Genomic DNA, 25,740 nt, shown 5'->3' with positions numbered 1-25,740 from the left:
AAATAATATTTCTTATTTAATAATAATCTTTGCATTTAGTATAAAGTCTATCATGTCAGGAGAACGTCTCAAAGCATTCCGCAGGATTTACACAGTTGTAAACTGTAGAGACTGTGTATTTTGTAGGTGAACGTACTGTAAAAGGACATTTGAAACTGCTGGATTCGCTCAGTGGCTTAAGGGAACCACTGCTGCTGCTCAGTCAGGAGTGGGCCACGGGCAGATTGTTGAGAGTGGAGGTTTGTAAAATGTGTCAGTAGCTCTCAGTGCACACAGGGTTAAATGGAGGAGTATTATCATATTATGCACACAGGATTAAATGGAGGAGTATTATCATACCGCCACCCCACCGCCACTCCTGTCATCTCCCCGTTATCTGTTATTGACAGATTTGCTATTTCAGATCTCATTAGCCTTTCTCACAAACTGCCCCTAAAGTCTTGACCCAGAGACAGCCCTTTGTCCACTGAAATGCGCACTGTAATCTAGTCTGCTTTTGAGTGATGGCCCATTTATTGTCCATGGGAACTCTGTACATTTGTGCATAAAGAGTACCCGTTTGGGTTTAATTCTGTGTCACTCTATCCCTCTTCGTAGCAATCGGGCTGCGAGACGAGACTGCAGGCCCCCCAGCCAAGACTGGCGCAGGACTGGAGGCAGGAAAGAGAGATGTGAGCCTGTCTGCCACTTCAGAGAGGGTCATTCAAGCGCTTCTCACCCCCACCCCACGCCCACTACTGTCGTCTCCCCGCCCTCCCTTCCTGGTACCAGAAACAGAAGCTGTCAGCTTACTGTGAATGGAGTGAGCGTCTCACACACGCAGCAACTGGACAAGGCACGGAGTTCACACTGCCTGGTATCAACTCTGTGATGCCCCTCTTGAATGGAAGGTGAAGGAACTTGGCTAATTTTCAGGAGTATTTAATTGTTGCAGAGACGGAAGTCAACTAAAAAGCACTTGTTTTTTAATGAATGAATAGGAGTCCTGTAGCTCAGTGGTTAGAGCACTCGCTTTGCAAGTGATTAGGAATTCCAGACAGGGCGAAACCTTGGGCAAGTTTCCTTACTCCACACAGAGCCTAATAATAATCCCTCCAAAACAAAACAATAATAAATTGGTCATTTTCAATCCACAACTGTCTGTGGGACATTGCTGTGCACAATTGGCTGCCGCGTTCGCCCACAAATATAAAGTCAATTCACTTTACAGTATATTCTGTGAAGCGCTTTGGGACACCTAGAAGACGTGAAAAGCGCTATATCAAATACAAGGATTATTATTATTATAATAGCAAGCTATTGGGCACTGAAGAATTATCTCTGAATATGTAAAATATCTGGACATCAATATACTGAATGGTCTAAACCCCATAAAGCTCAATTTCTTCATCTCAGTGAAAAGGTATCGCAATAAACGTACAAACATACCCTCTTTAGCTGCAGCTATGATGCAGGTGCCAATAGACAGAAGTTTCGTTATGCACAACACATTGGATAAATTGATGCCATTTGAGGCAGTAATTATCATCAGTCTCTCAGATGAGGCATAAAAGCGAGGTCCTGTTCAGGTGGATGTTAAAGATCCCATGGCATTATTTGAAGAGAGAAGGGAGTTTCTCCCGGTGTCAATACCCCCAAATAAAATTGATGACTCACTTCATGGCTGTTTGTGAGACATTGCTGTGTGCAACTGGCTGCTGCGTTTCTCCCACAAAATACACAGTCAATCCACTTCATAGTATATTCTGTGAAGTGCTTTAAGATGTCGCAACGGCATGATAAGGCCCTATTTCAAATGCAAGGATTATTATTACTATTGTACAAAACGGGGCAGAAGGATAAACCCAGGAACTACAGGCCAGTCAGCCTAATGTCAATAATGGGGAAACCTCTAGTGACTATAATCATAGAATCATACAGCACAGAAAGAGGCCATTCGGCCCATCGCATCTGCGCCAGATCCTAAAAGAGCAATCCAACTCAATCCCACTGTCCCGCTTTCTCTCCATAGCCCTGCAATCCTGTCCTCCCCAAATACCCATCTACTTTTCTCTTTAAAGTTGTTATTGAATCGGCTTCCACTACCCTTTAAGGTAATGCATTCCAGATCCGAACAACTTGTTGGGTGNAAAAAAAATTCCTAACCTCCCGTCTGTTTCTTTTAATGCAAAGATAATCCGGGACATTGATTTTGAACAAAACAGTAAATGCTGCTTCACACAAACCTTGAGTGATACAGCGCTGGCCCCGGCACAAACATGATGGGCCAAATGGCCTCCTTCTGTGCTGTATAATTCTATGATTCTATGATATATCAAATACAATATTATTATTGTATCATAATGGAGAAGCAACATTTTAATATGTACCGAAAAAATATTATGAATAATAATAATGCAGACATATGTGACAATATAAAACAAACATAGTTCCTATAATTATCGGTTCAACTGGGACTGCTAAGACTATTCAGAAATGACTCGACAAAATACCTGGTGAACAAAATATCAATCTCCTGCAAAAAATAGCAATTTTAGGAAGCTCAAACGTTAGTAAGAAAAGTAGCATCCATTAATTTGCAAGGATTATTTTTATAATAATAATAATTATATGTAACGTGGCAGTGTTATTGGTCTGGCTGACCAATCACTGAAAACCACTTAACAATTACTTCCTCAGAGTGATTTAAGCTGCAATAACGTAATAATAATACTTGCATTTGATGTACCTCCTTCCATGTCAGGAGGACGTCTCAAAGCGCTTCACATAATTTACTGTAAAGTGGAGTGACTGAATATGTTTTAGGCGAATATTGGGATTGTTTTAAATGTTGTGATCTGTGCCTGAGGCCCAGGCACTGAAACACCTGCCTGGCCCCGAGTTCATTTCCTTGTTCCACAGATATGGAATAAATATCTGACCCATTTATCTGCTGATTATGCATCATTATGTTTGGAGAAACATTGAATAGAGAGACCAAAATAGTTTTTTTGTTACATTAATACTAATATATTAATAACAATAATACGTTGCTTCCACCCTTTGTTTTCTGAAGCTACAGTTGCACTAATAACCACAGGCACTCTTGCCCAGATGTCTGTTCTATGACTATTGGAAGGTTGGGGACATCATAGCCTAGCTCAAACATGTCCTTAACCAAAATCCTGGGCACTTTTCTGTTGGAGTCACTGCGATAGCAATCAGCATCTGGAAGCAGAAGTGATGTGATTTTCCCTCTGCCTCTATTAGGCCTTGAGCTCTGTAATATGGCAATTCTAGTAGCCTTACTGCTACGCAGCTGAATTCAGATAATAGATTACATTGAATTTGGGACTTTACTGGTTTGCCCTGGGAAACTAACAGTGATTTTATCAACTGGGCTATTAGGGAACTGCATAATCAAAAGATATATAAATATGTATAACAATAATATTTCATTGCATTGGATATAAATGTCTATAACAAAAAGGACATCTCAAAGCTCTTCACAAAGTTTCCAGTAAAGTGCAGTGACTATGTATTTGTATGACAACCAACAGCCATTTTGCACACAACAATGACCCGCAAACAGCCATGAAGTAAAATGAATGATCAATTTTATTTGGGGGATTGTTGGCCACCAGGAGAAACTCCATTCTCTTTTCAACCATGGGATTTTTAGTGTCCACCTGCACAGGCAGATGGGACATCAATTTAACATCTTATCTGAAGAATGACACCTCCAACAATGCAATGCTTCCCCAGTATTGGAGTGTAGTGTTAGCGTAAATGATCAGCTGAAAGTCTCTCTATGCTGGGACCGGTGTTTGTTGATTCTGGCATGGAATAAACCCGATTGCTGCCTGGCTGAGTAAGTTACTGGTGTCCCTGGTTTTATTTATATATAATAAAATAAATCTATCTATATATAGATTTAGATATAGATATATAGATATATCTACTCTTTTAATCTAATGTTATGAAACTCAGTAGCCTTGGTTGCAAACCCAATGACATTGCAGAAAGTTAGGACAGACTCAACCCATGGCTTTGCAACCAATCCCAGTTATCAAATGTCAGCTAATCTGAGGACAACAAAGGTGAAGCTGTTGATAAGAGCACCTTGAAATGCTTGAACACTGATGGTCTGTGTGACCTTGGAAATGTTGAGCAGGGTCAATATCAATACTACAATTGGGCAACATCAGACCTCTAGTGCTTGCATTTAAATGTTGCCTTGGTGTCTTGTCTCCCGTGGGTTCTGTTGCTCAGTGACAGAATTGATTCAGTGGTCTCCAAATCACAGCAGAGTTTATTTGTTTTTTCAAAAGCACAGATTTTTGAACGATGAGCAATATAACATCAAGTCAATTACAATCTTTGTGAACTATGTACAAACTGGAGGAGGAGTCTACCCACAGGGGTAAGTGGGTGGACCAGAAGAAGGCAGGACTGCTTCACTGTGGCTTTGGTTAGTTGGGTTTTGAACACATCCCTTGTTCTCTGACTTGCTCCTATGCTTAATAATAATAATAATAAAAATAATATTAATAATTTGTATATTTGATATAGCACCTTAACATATCACTGAGACATCTCAAAGTGCTTTACAGAATATATTGTAAAGTTGATTGACTGTGTATTTTGTGGGCGAAACGCGGCAGGCAATTGCGCAAAGTGGTGTCCCACAAACAGCCATGGATTGAGTGACCAATTTTTTTTTTGTGTGAGGATTATCACCCCCGAAAACAATCCGCCAGTCGACTAAATAACTGCTAGGTAAACAGAGGCATGCGGACTAAGGAAACTCGCTGAAGGTTTCATCCCCTCCCTCCCTTCTCTTTTTCAAGTCACGTCTCAAAACATACCTCATTGACTGAACTTTCAGTCATCTTTTCACTTCCTACCATCCTCAGCTCCCATGATGTCCATCTAGCACTGAGTGTGATTTGGGACATCCACCCGACATGAAAGGCACTGTATTAATATGTATTGTATTGTCTCTCAACAGACAGGGAAGATCCAGATCTCCCAAATCACCTGTTCCTGGACCCCGGTGACACACTCAGGCTGATCTGTGACATCAGCCGACCCATGAGTGTGAACTGGTACAAAGAAGACAAGCAAATCCCACCTGCGGACAGGGTGCACATTTCCCAGAAGATCCTGAAGATCACCAAGATGACGTATGATGATTCAGGCCTGTACCTCTGTGTGATGAGTGGGACAGGCGAGATCCTGAGAAATTTCTCTGTGGTTGTGGCGGGTAAGACGCTCCAATTGTGACATTAACAGCAGGCCAATATTGCCCCCCACCCCCCCCCCCCACATTCTTGTAGACAAAGAGACTACCATGGCTACTCTGTACACCAAATAATGAGAAGTGTACAGTGTATGTGCACACTGTGATATGCAGTGTGTGTGTGTGTGTATATACGCTGCAGTGTGCAGCCTGTGTGTAAGCATCGGAAACAGTGTGTTTCAGTAAGACTGAGACCTGAGGTCTGATGCTTTTGAAGCTCAGCTTTGTTACATTGATTATTTTCAGACTCATTGTCTTCAGGTGATGATGACGAAGATGGTATCTCTGAGAATTCAGAACCCGAGTCGAACAATAGCCGAACAAACCCCCACAAAGGTCAGTGTTCTACATTTAACTCATCTCCTGGGGATTTGACGCAGATCCAATTTGGTATTCTGACACTTAACTTGCACTGTCCCGATAACTGTACATTTGGGAGAGAGACTGTTTATGATAGTGTAAGTTGGCAAGAATCTGTATAAACACAATCTGTCCATGACCCGCTCCTGACTGAGCAAACCCTTCAAGAGCCCCTCCAATCGGTTGGTTTTTGTGCTGCTCACAGAACGGTAACTGCTCTGATCAAGGTCACAAACGACATTCACTCTATCTGTGACCAGGGCTCTCTTGTCCTCCTCGACCTCTCTGCTGCCTTCGATACCCTCCTCCACCGCCTCTCCTCTCACCTCAACCCTCAAGGTTCTGTCCTTGAATGATTCAGGTCTTATCTCTCACACCGTCTCCAATTTGTCTCCGCCCATGGTTTCTCTTCTAGCCCCCGCACAGTCTCGTGCAGTATTCCTAGAGCTCTGTCCTTGATGCCCTCCTCTTCAACCTCTACATGCTCACCCTTGGTGACATCATCCGGAGACATGGGGTCAACTTTCACATGTATGCGGATGACACCCAACTCTATCTCTCTGCCTCCAGCCTCGATTCCAGGACAACTGATATCCTAACAGGATGTCTGTCAGACATGAATGAGAGCCAACTTTCTACAGCTGAATGTCAGCAGGACTGAGGCCCTCTTGATTGGCTCATGCCAGTGCCTCCACACCTCAGGCACTGGTAGCATCAGTATCCATGGATGCACACTCCACCTCACCAAGCCAGTCAGGAACCTGGGTGTCTTGTTCAATCCTCAACTGTCCTGTGTCCCCTATATCTGTGCCGTGACCCACTCTGCCTTCCCCCACCTCCACAACATTGCCCGACTCTGCCACTGCCTCACCGCTCAGGCCGCTAAAACCCTCATACACACATTTGTTACCTCGAGGCTCGACTACGGAATCTCCCTCCTTGTCGGCTTCCCCAAATCTTCCCTCCACAAGTTGCAGCTTGTGTCCTCTCCCACACCAGGCTCCGTGACCCCATCACCCCCACACTCGCCCGGCTCCACTGGCTCCCCATCCCTCAGAGAATAGAATTCAAAATCTTCATCCTCACTTTCAAGGCCCTCCATGGACTTGCCCTCTCCCACATCTCTGACCTGCTGACCCTCTATCAACCTGTTCGCTCCCTCCGCTCAGCAGACTCTGGGCTGCTCCATGTTTCCCGCCCAAGCTGCCCTACCATCGGCGGCTGGCATCAGCCTCTCTGTCCCCACCCTCTGGAACTCCATCCCACAGTCCCTTTGCCTTGCTGCCTCCCTTGCATCCTTCAAAGTGCAACTCATGACCCTCTTTTTCAACGGTGCCTTTAGCTGCCCTGCTACTTCTCTGCTCTCCCTCACACCAACCCTGCCCCCCAATGCTCGGGTCCTGATCCCTGACTGTTCAGTGCCTTGGGACGTCCTCCCAACATGAAAGGCGCTTTACAAATGTTATTTTGTTGGTGGTGTTCTTTTGTTTCTCCCTTTCCTGAGTGATAGCTCAAAGTCTATTGTCACCTGAGAAATGAGAGTACTTCATATATGGGACAGAGTGTGTTGTGGAGAGTTTTGTGTTGTGTAGAGAGTATGTTAGAGAGAGTATTGTACTGCGAAATGTGCCTTTGGTTATAGTTTATATATCCCTCGCATCCGCGCCATGACCGGCACTGCCTACCATCACCTCTGCAACATTGCCAGACTCCGCCACTGCCTCACCCCTCCGCCGAAACCTCACCCATGCATTCGTCACATCAAGGCTCGATTACAGGAACTCCCTCCTCATCGGCCTTCCCAACTCTTCCCTTCACAAGCTGCAGATCATCCAAAACTCTGCAGCTCGTGTACTCTCATGCACCAGGCTCCGTGACCCCATCACTCCCACCCTCGCCCGACTCCACTGGCTCCCCATCTGTTTGTGCTAAATGTTAGAATAATTCAATATTTAATTGCTACTTATTAGATGTTACGTGGTTTAATGGAGTTTCTTCTTGCATGAAATTTGCATTAAGGCATCAATGGTCAGTTATTAAATTGATCCTGAGTTTGTGCTGAGTTGGGCGGTTTAGATGGGATAGTAATAAGTTCTTCATTGTGTTTGAGTTAAAATAATGAAGCTCAGTAGAGCTTTCAGTTAGTGTGTGTCTGCATGCATGCATCCGTCTATCTGGCCATATGTATGGGTCTGTATATGGATATGTGTCTATATGTGTGGTGATGACCTGGGCCAATAGAAAATAAATATTTGCCCCAAATAATTCAGGAAGGACATTAAGGCACTGGAAAGGGTGCAGAGGAGATTCACGAGAATGATACTAGGAATGGGGAACCTTAGCTATGAGGACAGGCTGGAGAGAGCCGGCACAGACTCGATGGGCCGAATGGCCTCCTTCTGTGCCGTAACATTCTATGAATCTATGAATCTATAAAAAAATTACGGGGAAATAATTGCCTAAATTTTGCAGAAAATGGCGGGGAGTTGATTGGTGCTATTGAGGTACATTTTACTGCCAACCTACATTTGGTCACTTTATTGACTAAAAATGAAGAAATAACACATAATAGATTATTGCAAAAAAAACCTTAACTGCTTCTTTAACAAAAACTGGGTGGCCTTTTTTGGGTAGGGGGTACAAGGAGTGAGGCTACAGGAGCTCTCAGGGTCCAGCACTACACACAGACCCAGAGAGAGAGACACAAACATACACAGACACAGAGAGACCACATTCTCAGAGAGGGGCACACACTCACATTCACAAATACATAGACAGACTCACACCCACAAACACACAAAGGAGAGGGAGACGCAGATGCTCAGAAACAGAGACGCGCACACAGACAGAGAGACCCACACAGACACTTACAAACAGAGAGAGAGACACACACAGACAGAGAGACACATGAAGACAATAGCAACACCAACTTGGATTTATATAGCGCCCTCCACGCTGGACAGCGTCTCAGAGATCTTCATAGTAACGGATCCCGGGGCCGAGCCAGGGGGAGGGGAAGAAGGTGACCAAAGGTGCGGTCGAAAAGAAAGGTCTTCAGCCGAGACCTGAAAATAGGAAGAGAGGGGGCGAGGCGAAGGGAGTCAGGAAGGGAGTTCCAGAGCCTCGGGGCGTAGTGGCTGAAGGCACGGCCGCCGAGGGTGGAGCGGAGGAGGACAAGGAAGAGGCCAGACCCGGTGGAGTGAAGGCAACGGGCATTGTTGTGAGGAGAGAGGAGGTCAGAGAGGTCGGGGGGTGCAGAGGAGTGGAGGGATTTGAAGACAAGAGTGAGGATCTTGAAGTCGATCATCTCTGGAAGAGACAACCATGCAGTCTGGCAAGGACTGGGGTAATCGGGGAACAGAGTTTGGTACGGGTAAGAATGCGAGCGGCAGAGTTCTGGATGACCTGGATTTTATGAATAATAATAATAATAATCCTTGCATTTGATATAGCACTTTTCACGTCTTCTAGATGTCTCAAAGTGCTTCACAGAATATACTGTAAAGTGAATTGACCGTATATTTGTGGGTGAAACATGGCAGCCAATTGCGCACAGCAGTGTCTCACAAACAGTCGTGGATTGAGATTGACCAATTTATTATTGTTTTGTTTTGGAGTTAGTGTTAGACGTGTGGAGTAAGGAAACTTGCCCAAGGTTTCGCCCTGCCTCGAATTGAACCCAGGTGTCTCGCTTGCAAGGCGAGTGTTCTAACCATTGAGCTACAGGACTCCAGTTAAGCTCAGTGTAGCTCAGTGGTTAGAATACTCTACTTTAACAGTTAACTTAACCAGAAGATTCCAGCAGTAAAAAAAAATGAGGTTAGTCTCAGATGTAAGATGGACAACATTAGTAGAGAATGACCATTAAACATTAGTTTATTTAACAAAGTTTTTTTTAGTAAAGTTGCTTTGAAAATATGTAAACATACAATTCAGAACTGTAAGACATGAAGCAAATAAATGTAACACATGAATGGTAGTGGAGGGGAGGCCGGCGAGGAGGGCATTTGAATAGTCCAGCTGAGAGGTGACAAAGACATGGACCAGGGTTTCGGCGGCTTTTGGGGTGAGGTATTGGCGGAGACGGACGATGCGTCAGAGGTGGAAGAAGGCGGTGCTGTTGAGGGACCGGATGTGGGGGAAGGAGGATAATTTGGGGTCAAACCTGACGCCTAGGTTGCGTACGGGTTTGGAGAGTTTTAAGGGGACGTCGGGTAGGTGGAGGAGGTGAGAACCATGCGATTTAAGACGTTGACGAGAGCCAAACAGACACTCACAAGTAGAGAGAGAGACACACACACAGGAATACACATGCAGACACTCACAAACACATGGAGAGACACACGCACAAACACGTACACAATCACAACAGCGGGGCCTCCGAATGAATCAGATTTGCCGCTTGTGCCCCACTGCGCATGTGCTTCCAGAGCTGCTCCGCCTATAGTGACATCAGGTAAACAGCCGGGAGGCCCCACAGGCCAGAAACTACATTTATAGAGGATTTGTAGCGGATTCCGCAAAGGACGCACTTTTCTATTGGCCCAGCTGGTGACTAAATCCAAACTCAGTACAAGAAACACCCTTAAAACATGTAGCTACTTAGCCTTGTGTGACAAATCAGTTACAACGTAGGTGCATGCCGAGGAGTTTATTATAAGAAAGTAACAAGAAGAAATTGATAGAACAGATTTGGATAATATAGATGACAAGAATGAAGCTTGTTTGTGGTTTCTGTGTTCTATGAATGTCTGAGATGTGTCAATGCCTTGCAGTCTGGCTCTATGGATTTATTATTCACAATACAAAAACATGTAATAGGAAAGAGAAGATCTTGGAAGTCAGGGAAGAACATAGCTATGCAATGAGAAAACAGAATGATAGGCTAATGCACCCTTTGCCTGAGACTGAAAAGTTGACTAGATGCCACTCCAAACAAAGTGCAAAAATTATTTGGCAACGACACTTTAAAGGCAGTGCCCCTGACTGTGCCAATGCCTCTGGTGTGTCTCTCACCCGAAGGCGCTTGTGTGTGGGTGAATCGGCACAGCCGAGCAGTGAGTGGGCTAATTAAGCACTGTAATATTGGGTGATAGCTGATCTTGGGACTAATTGTTACAGTTGCAAGGATCCAGTCTGTTGCCAAATTGTTATGAATCTGATAAAGAAAGATATTTGCTCTTGGAATATAAATCCAGATTCCAATTGCTGATAAGCCTCAAGCACAAAGTAAAAGGCCATAAATGATGTGAAATGCCAGGCCTTTCTCAGTGTTTTGGTTGGATCTGGACTCAGTTGACGTTGGAGCCAATATGATGTTTCTAGTTGACCTAAAATAATAATAATCCTTGCATTTGATATAGTGCTTTTCACGTCTTCTAGACATCTCAAAGCGCTTCACAGGGTATACTGTAAAGTGTTTTTGATTATTGTGGGCAAAACGAGGCAGCCAATTGTGCACAGCAGTGTCCCACAAATAGTCATGGATTGAAGTAACCATTTTATTGGGTTTTTTTCTTGAGGGATTATTATCAGGCGTGTGGAGTAAGAAAACTACCCAAGGTTTTACCCTCCTGGGAATCGAACCCAGGTTTCTCGCTTGCGAGGCAAGTGAACCACTGAGCTACAGGACCTGCAATGCTAGTGAGGTGCCAGTTGCACTCAGCACAGGGTTTGGCCACCTCTTGGCATGCAGCAAGTCTTCATAAGCAACATCAAGGCCAGGCTACTGTTCACTGCTATAATGAAAGCCATTACCAGTCATTCTGTGCCTCCACACGGCAATGCTTGTTTATCTGCCGGCGATTGGGAATTGGGACTAACCACTGACAATTTCTGTGGGGAAATTATTTGAAGAATGGAAGGAGTGAGCCAGATTCTTATACGATAGGAAATACAAATAAACTGTAGATAGGAAACAGTGTTCCCATGGACCATATACTTCCTGTTTTGGTTGCCTGAAGATGGCAGGGGAGAGAATAATAATAATAATCCTTGCATTTGATATAGTGTTTTATCAAGTCTTTGAAATGTCTCAAAGCACTTCACAGAATATACTGAAAAGTGAATTACCTGTATGTTTAATCAGAAGTTAGAAAATAACTTCTTTCATGACTGTTAAGATTTCCAAGGGTTGTGACGCTTCTTCTACCCATAGAGCAGACACCTCACCGGCCGATCTTGCAGTTCGGGCTTCCTGCCAATAAGACAGCGGTGGTGGGTAGCAATGTGGAGTTTTACTGCAAAGCGCTCAGCGACGCTCAGCCTCACATCCAGTGGCTGAAACACGTGGAAGTGAATGGAAGTAGATATGGACCAGATGAGAGCCCCTACGTCAAGGTCTTGAAGGTAAGTACAACAGCACAACAAAATTACATTTACATAGAGCCTTTCATGTCAGGAGGATGTCCCAAGGTGCTGGACAGTCAGTGTTTCGGACCCAAGCTGGGTGTTGGGATCGTGGAGGGCAGGGGGGAAAGTAGGGTGATTGAAAGTATGGTCAAAGAGGAGGGTCTTGAGATGGGTCTTGAAGGTGGCAAGGGAGGGGGGGGCGAGGCAGAGGGACTGCAGGATGGAGTTCCAGAGGATGGGGGCAGAGTAGCAGAAGACCCGCCTGCCAGTGGTGGGTCGGGCGAGATGGGGGACATAAAGCAGGTCAGAATCCACTGAATGGAGGGAGTGGGCAGGATGGTAGGACGTGAGGAGGTCACAGAGGTAGGGGGGAGCAAGACCATGGAGGGCTTTGAAGGTGAGGACCAAAATCTTGAACTGTATCCTCTGTGTGATGGGAAGCCAGTGGAGTCAGACGAAGATGGGGCTGATAGGGTCATGGAAAGCTATTTCCTCTGGTCGGGGAATTGAAAACAAGGGGCATAGTCTTAAAATTAGAACCAGGCCATTTAAGAGTGAAATCAGGAAGCATTTTTTCACTCAAATGGTAGTAGAAATCTGGAATTCTCTCCCCAAAAAAGACGTGGATACTGGATCCATCCACACCTTCAAGAGTGAGGTTGATAGATTGTTGGTAGGTCAGGATATTAAGGGATACGGGGAGAAAGCAGAAAATTGGAAGGTGAGGACCTGGATCTTGAACTGTATCCTCTGTGTGATGGGAAGTTGAGCGAGGAAGGGGGTGAGAGGGTCATGGAGACTGGTGTGGGAGAGGACACTGGCTGCAGAGTTCTGGATGATCTACAGCCTATGGAGGGAGGAGTTGGGGAGGCTGACAAGCAAGGAGTTTGCATAGTCAAACCTCGATGTAATGAAAGCGTGTCTGAGGGTCTCAGCGGCCTGCGAAGTGAGACAGTGGTGGAGCCAGTCAATGTTGCAGAGGTGGGGGAAGACAGAGCAGGTCATGGCATAGATGTGAGGGTTAAAAGAGATGCCAAGGTTCCGGACTGGCTCAGTAAGTGGAGTGTGCACCCATGGTTGCGCTGATGGGAGCCAATCAAGAACGTTTCAGTCTTGTTGATGTTGAACTAAAGAAAATTAGCTCTCACCCAGGATTTGATGTCTGACAGACATTCTGTCAGGACAGCAGTGGTCCCGGAGTCAAGGGTGGAGGAAGAGAGGTACAATTGGGTGTCATCTGCATTCATGTGGAAATTGACCCCATGTCTGCGGATGATATTACCAAGACGGAGCATATAGATATTGAAGAGGAGGGGACCAAGGATAGAGCCCTGAGGAATGTCGCACGAAACAATGCGGGAGCTAGAGGAGAAACCGTTTGTGGATATGAAGTGGAGGCGGTGTGAGAGGTAAAATCTGAACTAGTCAAGGACAGAGCCGTGAAGGTTGAGGTGAGCGGAGAGGCGGTGGATGAGGATAGAGTGTTCAAGTGTGTCGAAGGCAGCAGAGAGGTCAAGGAGGAAGAGGAAGCAGAGTCATGTCAGGAAGTAAGTACTGACATGACTCAAACTAGTTCAATGGGTCAAATGGTTCCCTATTGTGATATAGATGTCAATGCTTTTATAGTTCTTTCCAATAACTGGCTACTATTTAGACATTAATTGTACAGTTATTAAATTCAATTATTCACTATTATTGGTTATAATTTGAGATATTCTAACCTTGCACTCCCCAATCTACACAGGTGTGACCCTTTCCAAAACATTGCTTTTACGTCTCTTTGTGTTGTGTGTTCATAGACTGCAAACATTATCAGCAACAAAATCGAAGTCCTTTACCTGCGAAATGTCACGTTTGAGGATGCCGGGGAGTATACGTGTTTGGCAGGCAATTCCATCGGGATTTCGTATCATTCGGCTTGGCTGACAGTTCTGCAAGGTAGTTGTTGATATTTGTATGTGTGGGGGACACAGATTGGGTCTATCCATGTACATGTCTTGGGAGGGACTGTTGTGATTTCCAAGGGGTGTGATGCTCCTTGATCCCCTATGAAATAGGCTGTGAAATTATATTTATGGTAACTTATGCCCACAGAACAGTCAGCTCACCGGCCGATCTTGCAGGTTGGGCTTCCTGCTAATAAGACAGTGGTGGTGGGTAGCAATGTGGAGTTTTACTGCAAAGTGCTCAGCGATGCCCAGCCTCATATCGAATGGCTGAAACATGTGGAGGTGAATGGTAGTAGATATGGACCAGATGAGACACCCTACGTCCAGATCTTGAAGGTGAAACAATATATTATTTGTTTAAGAGTTATAAATAAATTAATCCACTGGAGCTAAATTCATGGCAAACTCGTTCTCAAATGATAATAATATGCTAATTATGATAATAATCCTTGCATTTCATATAACATCTTATCCCATCATTGAAACATCTCAAAGGGTATCACATGATTTAATGTAATATGTGGCAAGTGTGTATTTTGTAAGCAAACCCAGGCAACCTTGAACAGAAACTTCATTAGGTTTAGTATACTTATGGAAAGGGACAAGGAGCAATCAAAGGTGAAGATACTCAACTGAAAGAGGGCTAATTTCAGAGTTAAAAAGGGACCTAGCCAATGTGGATTGGAAAGAAAGATTGGCAATTAAAATAGTTAACAAGCAATGGGAAGCCTTCAAGGAGGAGATAGTTCAGAGACAGAACAAATACATTCCCACAAAGGGGAAAGGTAGGGCATCCAAACCTGCCTGAATGAGTAAGGAAATTGGGATTAAAATAAAACAGAAAAGGAGGCTTATGATAAATGTCAGGTTCAAAATACAAAAGATAATCAGATAGAATATAAAAAGTACAGAAGAGAACTGGAAAAGGTAAGAAGAGGGGCAAAGAAATTGTAGCAAAAAGTTAGCAGGTAACATAAAAGGGAATCCTAAGATATTTTATAAGCATATAAAGAATAAAAGATTAGACAAAGGTAGGGTGGGTCCAATTAGGGACCAAAGAGGAAATCTTCTTGTGGAGTTAGAGGGTATGGCTGACGTACTGAATGAGAACTTTGCATCTGTCTTCACAAAAGAAGAGGATGTAACCATTGCCACAGTATTGGAGGAGAAGGTAGAGAAATTGGATAAGATAAGAATAAACCGAGTGGAGATACTAAAAAGGTTGTCGGTGCTCAAGATAGAAAGTCACCCAGTCTTGATGGGATGCATCCTAGGTTACTGAGGGAAGTAAGGGTGGAAATAACAGAGGCTTTGGCCACAATCTTTCAATCCTCCTTGGACACCGGGGTGGTGCCAGAGGATTGGAGGGTTTCAAATGTACAAAAAGGGGCAGAAGGATAAACCCGGGAACTACAGGCCAGTCAGCCCAACATCAGTAATGGTGAAACTTCTAGAGACTATAATCTGGGACAAAATAAATTTTCACTTAGAAAAATATAGGTTAATAAAGGACAGCCAACACAGATTAGTTCAAGGCAAATCGTGTCTAACAAACCAAAAGAGTTTTTTGACGAAGTAACGGAGAGAGTGGATGAAGGTAGTGCAGTTGATGTAGTTTATATGGATTTTCAAAAGGCATTTGATAAAGTGCCATATAATAATAATAATAATCCTTGCATTTGATATAAGAGACTTGTAAGCAAAATAGAAGCTCATGGTATTAAAAGGACAGTAGCAGCAAGGATACAGAACTGATTGGGAGACAGAAAGCAGAGACTGGTGGTGAGCGGTTGTTTTTCTGGCCAGAGGGAAGTGTGCAGTGGTGTCCCCCAGGGATCCGTATTGGGATCACTACTGTTTTTGATCTATATAAATGACCTGGACTTAGGTACAGGGAGTACAATCTCCAAGTTTGCAGATGATACTAAGCTAGGAAAAGTAGCAAACGGTGAGGATAGTAGCAGATGCAAATGGACATAGACAGACTGGTAACATGGGCCGACACGTGGCAGATGAAGCTTAATGTGGAGAAATGCGAAGTGATGCATTTTGGGAGGAAGAATGAGGAGAGGCCATGTAAGCTGATGGTACAATCTTAAAGAGAGACCTGGGGATTCATATAAGTAAATCTTTGAAGGTGGCAGGACAGGTAGATAAAGCCGTTAAAAAAGCAAACGGGATACGAGGCTTTATAAATGGCGGCAAAGGATGCAAAAGTCAGCAAGTTATGATGAACCTTTATAAAACACTGGAGATGAGGAGAAATCTTTCACACAGCGAGTTGTTCAGATCTGGAATGCATTGCCTGAAAGGGTGGTGGAAGCAGATTCGATAACAGCTTTTAAGAGCGAAGTTTGCAGGGCTGTGGGGAGAGAGCGGGGGAGTGGGATTGATTTGAGTAGCTCTTTTTAAAGAGCCGGCACAGACATGATGAGCTGAATGGCCTCCTTCTGTGCTGTATAATTCTACGATTCTATGATTCTAACCAATTTGCGCACAGCAATGTTCCACAAACAGCTGTGAAGTGAATGGTCAATTTTATCTGGTATATTGTTGGCCAGGACACAAATGAGAAACTCCCTTCTTTTGGAATATTGCCAGGGGATCTTTAAAGTCCACATGAACAGGCAGATAGGACATTAGCTTAGTGTCTCATCCAAAGGATGACAATGCACTGCAATGGAGTATCAGCCTAGACTATGAGTTCAAAGTCGTGATATGTCCCAAACTAATACAGTGGGTCAAATTGCATCCTAATGTGACAGATGTCTATGGTTTTATAGTTCTATATGAAAACTGATTGCTATTCAGACATCAATTGTATTATTATTTTTTTCTAAACTCAATTATTAGCTATTATTGTACATAATTTCAGATATTGTAACCCTGCACTCACCAATTTACACACATTTGCACAACATTGTACTTGTATCTCTTTGTGTTGTTTTTTTTCATAGACTGCAGATATTAACAGCACCGAAATCGAAGTCCTTTACCTGCGAAATGTCACGTTTGACGATGCCGGGGAGTATACGTGCTTGGCTGGCAATTATATCGGGATTTCTTATCATTCAGCTTGGCTGACAGTTATACCAGGTATTTGCTCAAGTTTGTGTTTATGTATGTGTGTTGTGGGGGGGAGAGAGGGGAGGTTCGTGACTGTGTATATGTGTGTTGGAGTGGGGGTGGGGGGTTCTGTATGTATGTATCTGTACATACGGGGTAGGGGTTGTGCATGTGTCTAATTATGTGTGTGTGTGTCTGTCTCTGTAACTCTGTCTGTTCAGCGCTTTGGGATGTCCTCCCGACGTGAAAGGTGCTATATAAATGTAATTTTGTTGTTGTTGTTGTATATGTCTGTATGTATACTCATGTTTATGTATGTCTGTATGTGCATGTGTGTGGTCTATATATGTGCTGATGACTAAATCCTAACTAGACACTTAATTTCCTGCCTTCCAGTGCAAACTTGCAGCTACTTAGCCTTGTGTGACAAATCAGTTACAATATAATGTAGGTGTACACCTAGGAGTTTATTATCAGAATGTAACAAGTAACACCTTGGGGTGTAATGTAAGGCAGCAGAAATAGAACAGATTTGGATAATATAGATGACAAGAGTGAATCCTGTGTGCTTTCTGTGTTCTATGAATATCTGAGATATCCGATGAATAACTGCCTTGCTTGCAGTATGCCTCTATGGATTTATTATTTACAATAAAAACACATGTAATGGGGCAGAGAGAATCTTAGAAGTCAACAAAGAACAGAGCTGTGCAGTGAGAAAGCACCCTTTGTCTAACACTGAAAAGATATGGTCATGGTCACATGGTACGTGACCATGAACCATTATTGAGACAGAGTGTAAAAATTCTTTGATAACGATGTTTGAAACACGGCTCCTGACTGGGCCAATGCCTCTGATGTGACTCACACACGAGGGAGCTTGTGTCCGAATCGGCACAGCCAAGCAACAAGCTGCCTAATTAAGCCGCACTGTATATTGTTGGGCGACGGCTGGTCTTGGGGACTAATTGTTGCAGTTGCGAGGATCCATTCTGCTGCTAACTCACAGCAGGAGCTACCAGTCCAAATAATTAGATTAATTACTGTAGAGCTGATTAGACAGGAATGTGAAGGAATGCAAACCCTTTTGGGAAGAGTTTTGAAATCTGTTGTGTTTGGTCTGATACCATTGGTCTTTGCTTGTACAGAACCTCTCTCCCTACCTCCCCTGCTACCTATCTCGATTTAGGTTACAATTGGCCCAGTATGACTATTCAGTATGCGTGTAGCAAATTCCCTTCATCCCTTCCTTCTGTTGAACAGTGCAGGCTCTATGAATGCAGAGATCATTGACAGGAAGTCAATGGACAATTTGGGTTTGTGCTGCAGTTGGCGTTCAGTGCTGCATACCGCACACCACACACACACATCACACGCATAGATACCACATACACATACAGATACTGCACACACACACACATAAGAACATAAGAAATGCTAGACGAAAAAAGACCAAGGTCCATCTAGTTCGCCTTCCACCTTCCTGGCGCTCATATGCACTGTCCCAAACCGCCTATATGTTATATTGCATAATGTTATTTTCTAAAAGAAAACTTTCTAATCTGTGTTTGAAAGAATCAACACTTCCTGCTTCAACCATCTCCCTAGGGAGCCTGAATTTACTCCCTTCAATCGCAGGCCATGTGTCCTCTGGTTTTACTATTCTGGACAAGTTGAAGCAGGCTGTAATGATCTATATTGTTTAGCCCCTTCAGAATCTTAAAGACAGCAATCATGTCACCTCTCAATCTTCTCTTTTCCAGTGTGAACATACACATCACATACACACACACCACAAACCTACAGTGTTACGTACTGACACCAAATATAATACAAATATATTTTGACCTGAATAAAGCTTTGCCCTCATTGTGATGGAGCTGGAGCTTCAGAATTATGATTAAATATGTTGTGATACAAATATTTTTCTGAATTTGGAATCTGTCCGTGGCTTGTTTTTAAAAGGATAATGGGTTCCACGGGGTTTAGATTTAAATCCATCGCATGGTTCTGGTTGACATAAGAGGACTTTATTGTTTATTGTCCAACTGATTACTCATTACCAACTGGGTTTCTCTCTTCATCCACCCTCTCCCCCCCCCCCGCCCACATACACAGGAGCTCCTCACTGGACACACATTGATCGGATGGAAAAGCGTCTTCATGTTGTTCCGGCTGCAAACACAGTGAAGTTCCGCTGCCCGGCGGCCGGGACCCCAGTCCCCACCATTCGTTGGCTGAAGAACGGCAGAGAGTTTCGGGGGGAGCAGCGGATCGGAGGCATTAAGGTACATAAATCGACCGCAGCAAAAACCAGTTCACGTCAGGTTTCACACAAGCGGCACAGCCCCGAGCGCTGACACTGAGGGGTTTCTGCATTTGAAATCCTCGGATGGCAATTCGGATCCTACAAAATATCAGCGTGAATCCAAGGAAAGAGTTTCACGAATTGGAAAGTGGGAACATCTGTGAGAGTCCTGTAGCCTATTGGTGAGCGCATTCACCTTACAAGCAAGAGGGATTATTATTATTATTAAGAGGCAAAATCTTAGGCAAGTTTCCTTACTCCACATGCCTCTGTTTCCCTAGCAGTAAGTAGGAACCTGTTTGTTAGTCGATTGGCAGGGTAATAATCCCTTGGAGAACAAAAAAAAGTTTTTATGGGTTATTCAATCCATGACTGTTTGTGGGACACTGCTGTGTGCAATTGGCTGTCACGTTTCGCTCACAAAATACGCAGTCAATTTATTTTACAGTATATTCAGTGAAGCTCATTGAGACGTCTCAACGACATGATAAGGCACTATATCAAATGCAAGAATTATTATAAGGACAAAATCTGGAAACTTTCTAAATAAAAAGATTAATTTACAAGTTTCTATTTTGCAACGATTGGCACTCAGTGTTAGTATTAAGCCAGATTAGATGCAGGACAAAGCTCCATTCACAGTTCCCAACAAAACTCCACAGATTAGAGCCCAGTGAATTATGCTCTATCTGCTCCATTAGTCTACCTTAATCCGAACCTCAGAAGAAAATCCTCTGCTGCACCAGCCTGGCATCTTGATGTTACACATTAGCCAGTCTTGTGGCTTCTGAGGGAGTCCCCTGGAGATCTGTGCAATAAGAGGCATTTTATCAGGTAGACTCTCAAACGCATGGAAAATGGATAGACACTGATTCAGCTTTGCTCAATTTGTCTCTTTATAGCCAACCTAGAAAGCAGATTTTCATTTTTATCGATTGACTGATTGAAACTCTGGCCCCTGAAGTGAACAGACAGTGTTGAAAATCTTGACGTAAACCCTGTCGCCTTGGCCCCTCCTTGCCTCCTTCAAGGTCTGTCTGAAGACCTTCTTCTTCGACCATGCCTTCAGTCATTTGCCTGGGTGCAAACCCTTCATAGACCAGAGGCTTCGGACATCATCCCAATGTGAAAGGTGCTATATAAATGCAATTTGTTGTTGTGGCACCTTCCCTAATGGTGAACTACTGGTGTCCCACATTGGAAGGGAGTGTGAGTTAACACTGGCCTGGTACAACACAGTGTTCTGCATCAACGCTGGTCTGAAAGAATTGTCAGTGCTGTACTGACATTGACTTGAGAAGCTTTAATCTCCTCTGGTTTGTCAATCCTATTTTTTCATTCCTTTGCAGCTGCGCCATCAGCATTGGAGTCTAGTGATGGAAAGCGTGGTACCGTCTGATCGCGGGAACTATACTTGTGTGGTCGAGAACAAATATGGCAGCATCAACCACAGTTACCAACTAGAGGTATTGGGTAAGTGACATGGACACAGTCAGCTGCAGAAATGGAGGATTGCTTTAGATTAGGTTCAAATGATATTCAGTGAACTTCGTGCCTGGCTGCTGAAATTTATGATAATTAGGTTACAGTGGTCATCATTGTTATGGAAGGTATAACTGTTATATGTTATAATAATAATAATCCTTGCATTTGATATAACGCCTTATTGTGTCGTTGAGACATCTCAAAGCTCTTTACTGAATATACTGTAAAGAGAATTGACTATATTGTGGAGTCCTGTAGCTCAGTGGTTAGAGCACTCGCTTTGCAAGTGAGAGACCGGAGTTCAATTCCAGGCAGAGGGCGAAACCTTGGGCAAGTTTCCTTACTCCACACGCCTAATAATAATCCCTCCAAAAAACCAAAAACAATAATTAAATTGGTCATTTTCAATCTACGACTGTTTGTGGGACATTGCTGTGCGCAATTGGCTGCCGCGTTCGCCCACAAATATACAGTCAATTCACTTTACAGTGTGTTCTGTGAAGCGCTTTGGGACGTCCTCCTGACGTGAAAAGCGCTATATCAAATGCAAGGATTATTATTATTATAATTATATTTTGTGAACAAAGTATCTACAAACACTTAATAATATTATGGGCCCTCCATTTCAATCAGTTCATTCAGATTCAGATTAAAGATTCGGTCTCTGAAACTGAAGGAATATACAGTAGAACCCTATTATAACACTCTTCATTATTGGGTTGTGAACCCTGCTACTTTCTTTCTTAAAACTTAAAAAATCGCAGCACCCAAATCTTTCGCTATGTTGAGGCTGGCCAACATTAACCCACACTCCCATCCCATCATGCAGATCAAATCATATTTGAGATGCTAGTCACGCTTCAAAACTAGTCAGTGCACCAAGGGGTTTTGAAACATGATGGTACAATTATAAGCATGATTGAGCCATCGGCTTTCTGTGCACATGCTCAGTGAAGTCACGTGTTACGTGCTTGGTGATGCCATGATGGGACCGCCATTGATCATGCCTAATTTTCAGTCTGGTTGGGATTCCATTGCCCCCACTACAGCCTCATAACTGTAATTGCTTGAAAAATAATCTTCAAATTGCAGTCAGGTAATTATAGTTTAAAAACTGTTATGCATCTGTTAATGACAAATGTTTGCTCTTGGAATATAAATCTGGATTCTACATGCTGATCAGCTTCAAACCCAAAGTCCACAAATGATGTGAAATGCCAGGCCTTTCTCAGGAAGCCAGGCATTTTGGTTGGACCTGGACTCAGTTGGCATTGGACCGGAGCCGATATGATGTTTCTAGTTGACCTGCAATGCTCGTGAGGTGCCAGTTGCACTCAGCACAGGGTTTGGCCACCTCTTGGCATACAGTAAGTCTTCATAAGCAACATCAAAGGCCAGGCTACTGTTTACTGCTGTAATGAAGGCCATTACCAGCCATTGTGCACCTCCACATGTTTGTTTATCTGCCGGCCATTGAGAATTTGGGACTAACCACTGACAATTTCTGTGGGGAAATTATTTGAAGAATGGAAGGAGTGAGCCAGATTCTCTTACAATAGGAAATACAAGTAAACTAGACAGGAAGCAGTGTTCCCATGGACCATGTATTTCCTGTTGTCATTGCCTGAAAATGGCAGAAGAGAGAATCAATGATTAGAAAAAACGGATCAAAGACCCGAAGCTCATAATTTAATAATAATAATAATAATCCTTGCATTTGATATAGCGCTTTTCACGTCGGGAGGACGTCCCAAAGCGCTTCAGAGAAAACACTGTAAAGTGAATTGACTGTATATTTGTGGGCGAACACGGCAGCCAATTGCGCACAGCAATGTCCCACAAACAATCGTATATTGAAAATGACCAATTTTATTATTGTTTTTGGTTTTGGAGGGATTATTATTAGGCTCTGGAGTAAGGAAACTTGCCCAAGGGTTCGCCCTCTGCCTGGAATTAAACTCAGGTCTCTCGCTTGCAAAGCGAGTGCTCTAACCACTGAGCTACAGGACTCCACAAATTCTTTCTTGACTGTGAAGATTTCCAAGGGATGTGACACTTCTTGATTCCCTAGGGTCTATGAAATAGGCTGTGAAATTATATTTATGGTAACTTCTTCTGCACACAGAGCGGTCGCCTCACCGGCCGATCTTGCAGGTTGGGCTTCCTGCTAATAAGACAGCGGTTTTGGGTAGCAACGTGGAGTTTTATTGCAAAGTGTTCAGTGATGCTCAGCCTCACATACAATGGTTGAAACATGTGGAGGTGAATGGTAGTAGATATGGACCAGATGAGACCCCTTACGTCCAAGTTTTGAAGGTAAGTACGTGAAACAATCTGTTGTATTTAAGGAATTTGGAACCATTGTAGAGTTATACAGAATTAATCCACTGGAGGTAAGCTCATGACCAACTAGTTCTCAAATGGCACTAATACTCTCACGATAATAATTCTTGCATTTCATATAGCGTCTTATCTCATTGGTAAAATATCTTAAAACCTTTCTGTTTTGCAGTAGTGCCATGGAATCTTTAAAGTTCACATGAACAGGCAGACTTGACTTCCAAAATTTCACCCCGACTCTCTCACACCCCCTCTTCCGCCCCCCTCCCTCTCTCTCCCCACCCCATTTCTCTCTCTCTCCAACTCTCTCTCTCTCCCCACCCCATCTCTCTCTCCCCCTTTCTCTCTCTCTACCCCCTCTCTCTACCCCTCTCTACCCCCCCCCACCTCTCTCTCTCTTCCCTCACCTCTCTCTCTCCTCCCCCACTCTTTCACCCCCTCTCTCTCTCCCCCCCCCCCCCCACACTCTCTCTCTCCCCTCTCTCTCTCCTCCCCCCCCCCCCACCTCGCTCCCTTTCTCAAATAGAGAATCCGGCCTGTGGCAGCCAAAAGGTTGGACCACCTTAGCCTAGACTATGAATTGAAAGTCCTGACGTGACCCAAACTAATACAATACATCAAATTGCTTCCTATTGTAACTTACTTTTATATGATTGATTTAAAGAAAACTGGTTACTATTTAGATATCAATTGCACTGTTTTTTTCACTAACTCAATTATTAGTTATTATTGAATACGATTTGAGATATTGTAGCCCAGCACTTCCCAATCTACACAGCTGCGACCCTTTGCACAACATTGTTGTTACTCCTCTTTGTGTTGTGTTTTCATAGACTGCAGATATTAACAGCACGGAAATCGAAGTCCTTTACCTGCGAAATATCACATTTGAAGATGCCGGAGAGTATACATGTTTGGCAGGCAATTCCATCGGGATTTCTTATCATTCAGCTTGGCTGACAGTTATACCAGGTATTTGTTTATATTCAAACACAATCCGGTGAGGCAGGAGGGCAACTATTTTATTACTGGGTGTAATAAATATGTGTGTACATAAAGGCACATGGGAGAAGTGGAGCTGACTGATAGTCTCTGTCCCTCAAGGTAAAATCCTCTATACATGCAATGGACTGATCCAGATATAGCTCCTCTCCCGTCGGATGGAGGGCTGTGCAATCATCTGGGTGGTGGTCTGTTGAGGAGCTAAGAACACCAACTAGAAATACCAAATGTGATTGTTTGACGAGGACCGATTGCCCTCAAAATGGGCAAATCCAGTGTTCCACTATTGCTATCCATCCTACAGAAGTGGTTCCTTACTCCCATTTTTGCCTGTGAGAGTGTCAGAGATTAACAATAACCACAACAAATTACATTTATACAGAGCCTTTCACGATAGAAGGACATCCCAAGGCGTTGAGATTAGAATGGCAAACGGGATTAAAAGAGGTTATGTTGAATATTTAGAGGTTATGTTGAATATTTATAAAATGCTGGTTAGGCCTCAGTTGGAGTCCTGCGTTCAGTTCTGGGCACCGCACTTTAGGAAAGATGTTGGGGCATTGGAGAGGGTGCAAAGGAGGTTTACCAGGATGGTACCAGGAATGAAGGACCTTAGTTATGAGGAGAGGTTAGCGAAACTAGGATTATTCTCCCTAGAGCAGTGAAGATTAAGAGAGGATCTAATAGAAGTTTTCAAGATCATGAAAGGATTTGATAGGTTGAACCGGGAAAAACAGGTCCCACTGGCATGTGGGTCAGTAACCCAAGGACACTGATTTAAGATAGTTGTTAAAAGAAACAGAGGGGAGGTGAGAATTTTTTTTTTCACCCAACGAGTTGTTCGGAACTGGAATGCATTACCTGAAAGGGTAGTGGAAGCCGATTCAATAACAACTTTTAAGAGAGAAGTAGATGGGTATTTGGGGAGGACAGGATTGCAGGGCTATGGAGAGAAAGCGGGACAGTGGGATTGAGTTGGATTGTTCTTTTAGGAGCCAACGCAGACGCAATGGGCTGAATGGCCTCTTTCTGTGCTGTATCATTCTATGATTCTAGATTCTATGATCTGCTGAGATCCAATGAACAGGCAGAACAGGCTGTTCCTGTATATAATGAGTCTCGCAGGAAAAAAACATTATTTTGGTACTACCTCTCCAACTTCCTCACTCCCCAGTCCACCACCCAGCACCTCCGCTCAACTGGCACCAGCCTCCTGCTCATCCCTCGTACCCTCCGCCCCACCATCGGAGATCGCGCTTTCAGCCACTACGCCCCGAAACTCTGGAACACTCTCGCTCAATCCCTCTAGCTTGCCGCCTCTCTCCCCTTTTCAAGTCCCGCCTGAAAACCTTCCCCTTCGTCCGTGCTTATGGCCACCTCCCACCCCCCACACCCAGCAGCTTGGATTCAGGCTCCGCCACTGTTAAGCGCACTGAGACGCTACCCTGTGTAGAGGACGCTATATATGTGCAAGTTGTTGTTGTAGGGTATTAATAGATTTAATAGCATTGTTCAAAATTATGAGGGGTTTTGATAGAGTAGATATAGAGAAATTGTTTCCACTGGCAGGTGAGTCAGTAACCAAGGCAAATAGATTC

At 43.8% G+C, this 25,740-nt stretch overlaps 1 protein-coding gene across 2 annotated transcripts in view; it reads left to right on the top strand.

Moving 5' to 3' along the window:
- The window catches only part of LOC103189714 (fibroblast growth factor receptor 4-like), a 44,479-nt gene that overhangs the window by 9,162 nt on the left and 9,577 nt on the right, over positions 1–25,740 (top strand). Inside the window, exons 3-12 of one of the 2 annotated variants that reach the window (XM_042339919.1) lie at positions 4,991–5,245; positions 5,528–5,617; positions 11,799–11,989; positions 13,792–13,930; positions 14,087–14,277; positions 16,899–17,037; positions 19,126–19,295; positions 20,665–20,788; positions 22,926–23,116; positions 23,974–24,112. In XM_042339919.1, coding sequence (XP_042195853.1) covers positions 4,991–5,245; positions 5,528–5,617; positions 11,799–11,989; positions 13,792–13,930; positions 14,087–14,277; positions 16,899–17,037; positions 19,126–19,295; positions 20,665–20,788; positions 22,926–23,116; positions 23,974–24,112 — 1,629 coding nt within the window. The remainder of the gene's footprint in view (positions 1–4,990; positions 5,246–5,527; positions 5,618–11,798; positions 11,990–13,791; positions 13,931–14,086; positions 14,278–16,898; positions 17,038–19,125; positions 19,296–20,664; positions 20,789–22,925; positions 23,117–23,973; positions 24,113–25,740) is intronic. The other variant, XM_042339920.1, reaches the window with a different exon arrangement.

The sequence above is a fragment of the Callorhinchus milii genome, unplaced genomic scaffold, assembly GCF_018977255.1.
Source record: "Callorhinchus milii isolate IMCB2004 unplaced genomic scaffold, IMCB_Cmil_1.0 Scaffold13, whole genome shotgun sequence".
Taxonomy (NCBI): domain Eukaryota; kingdom Metazoa; phylum Chordata; class Chondrichthyes; order Chimaeriformes; family Callorhinchidae; genus Callorhinchus; species Callorhinchus milii.
The sequence above is the reverse complement of the archived record's forward strand: the minus strand, read 5'-3'. Positions and strand labels throughout refer to the sequence as shown.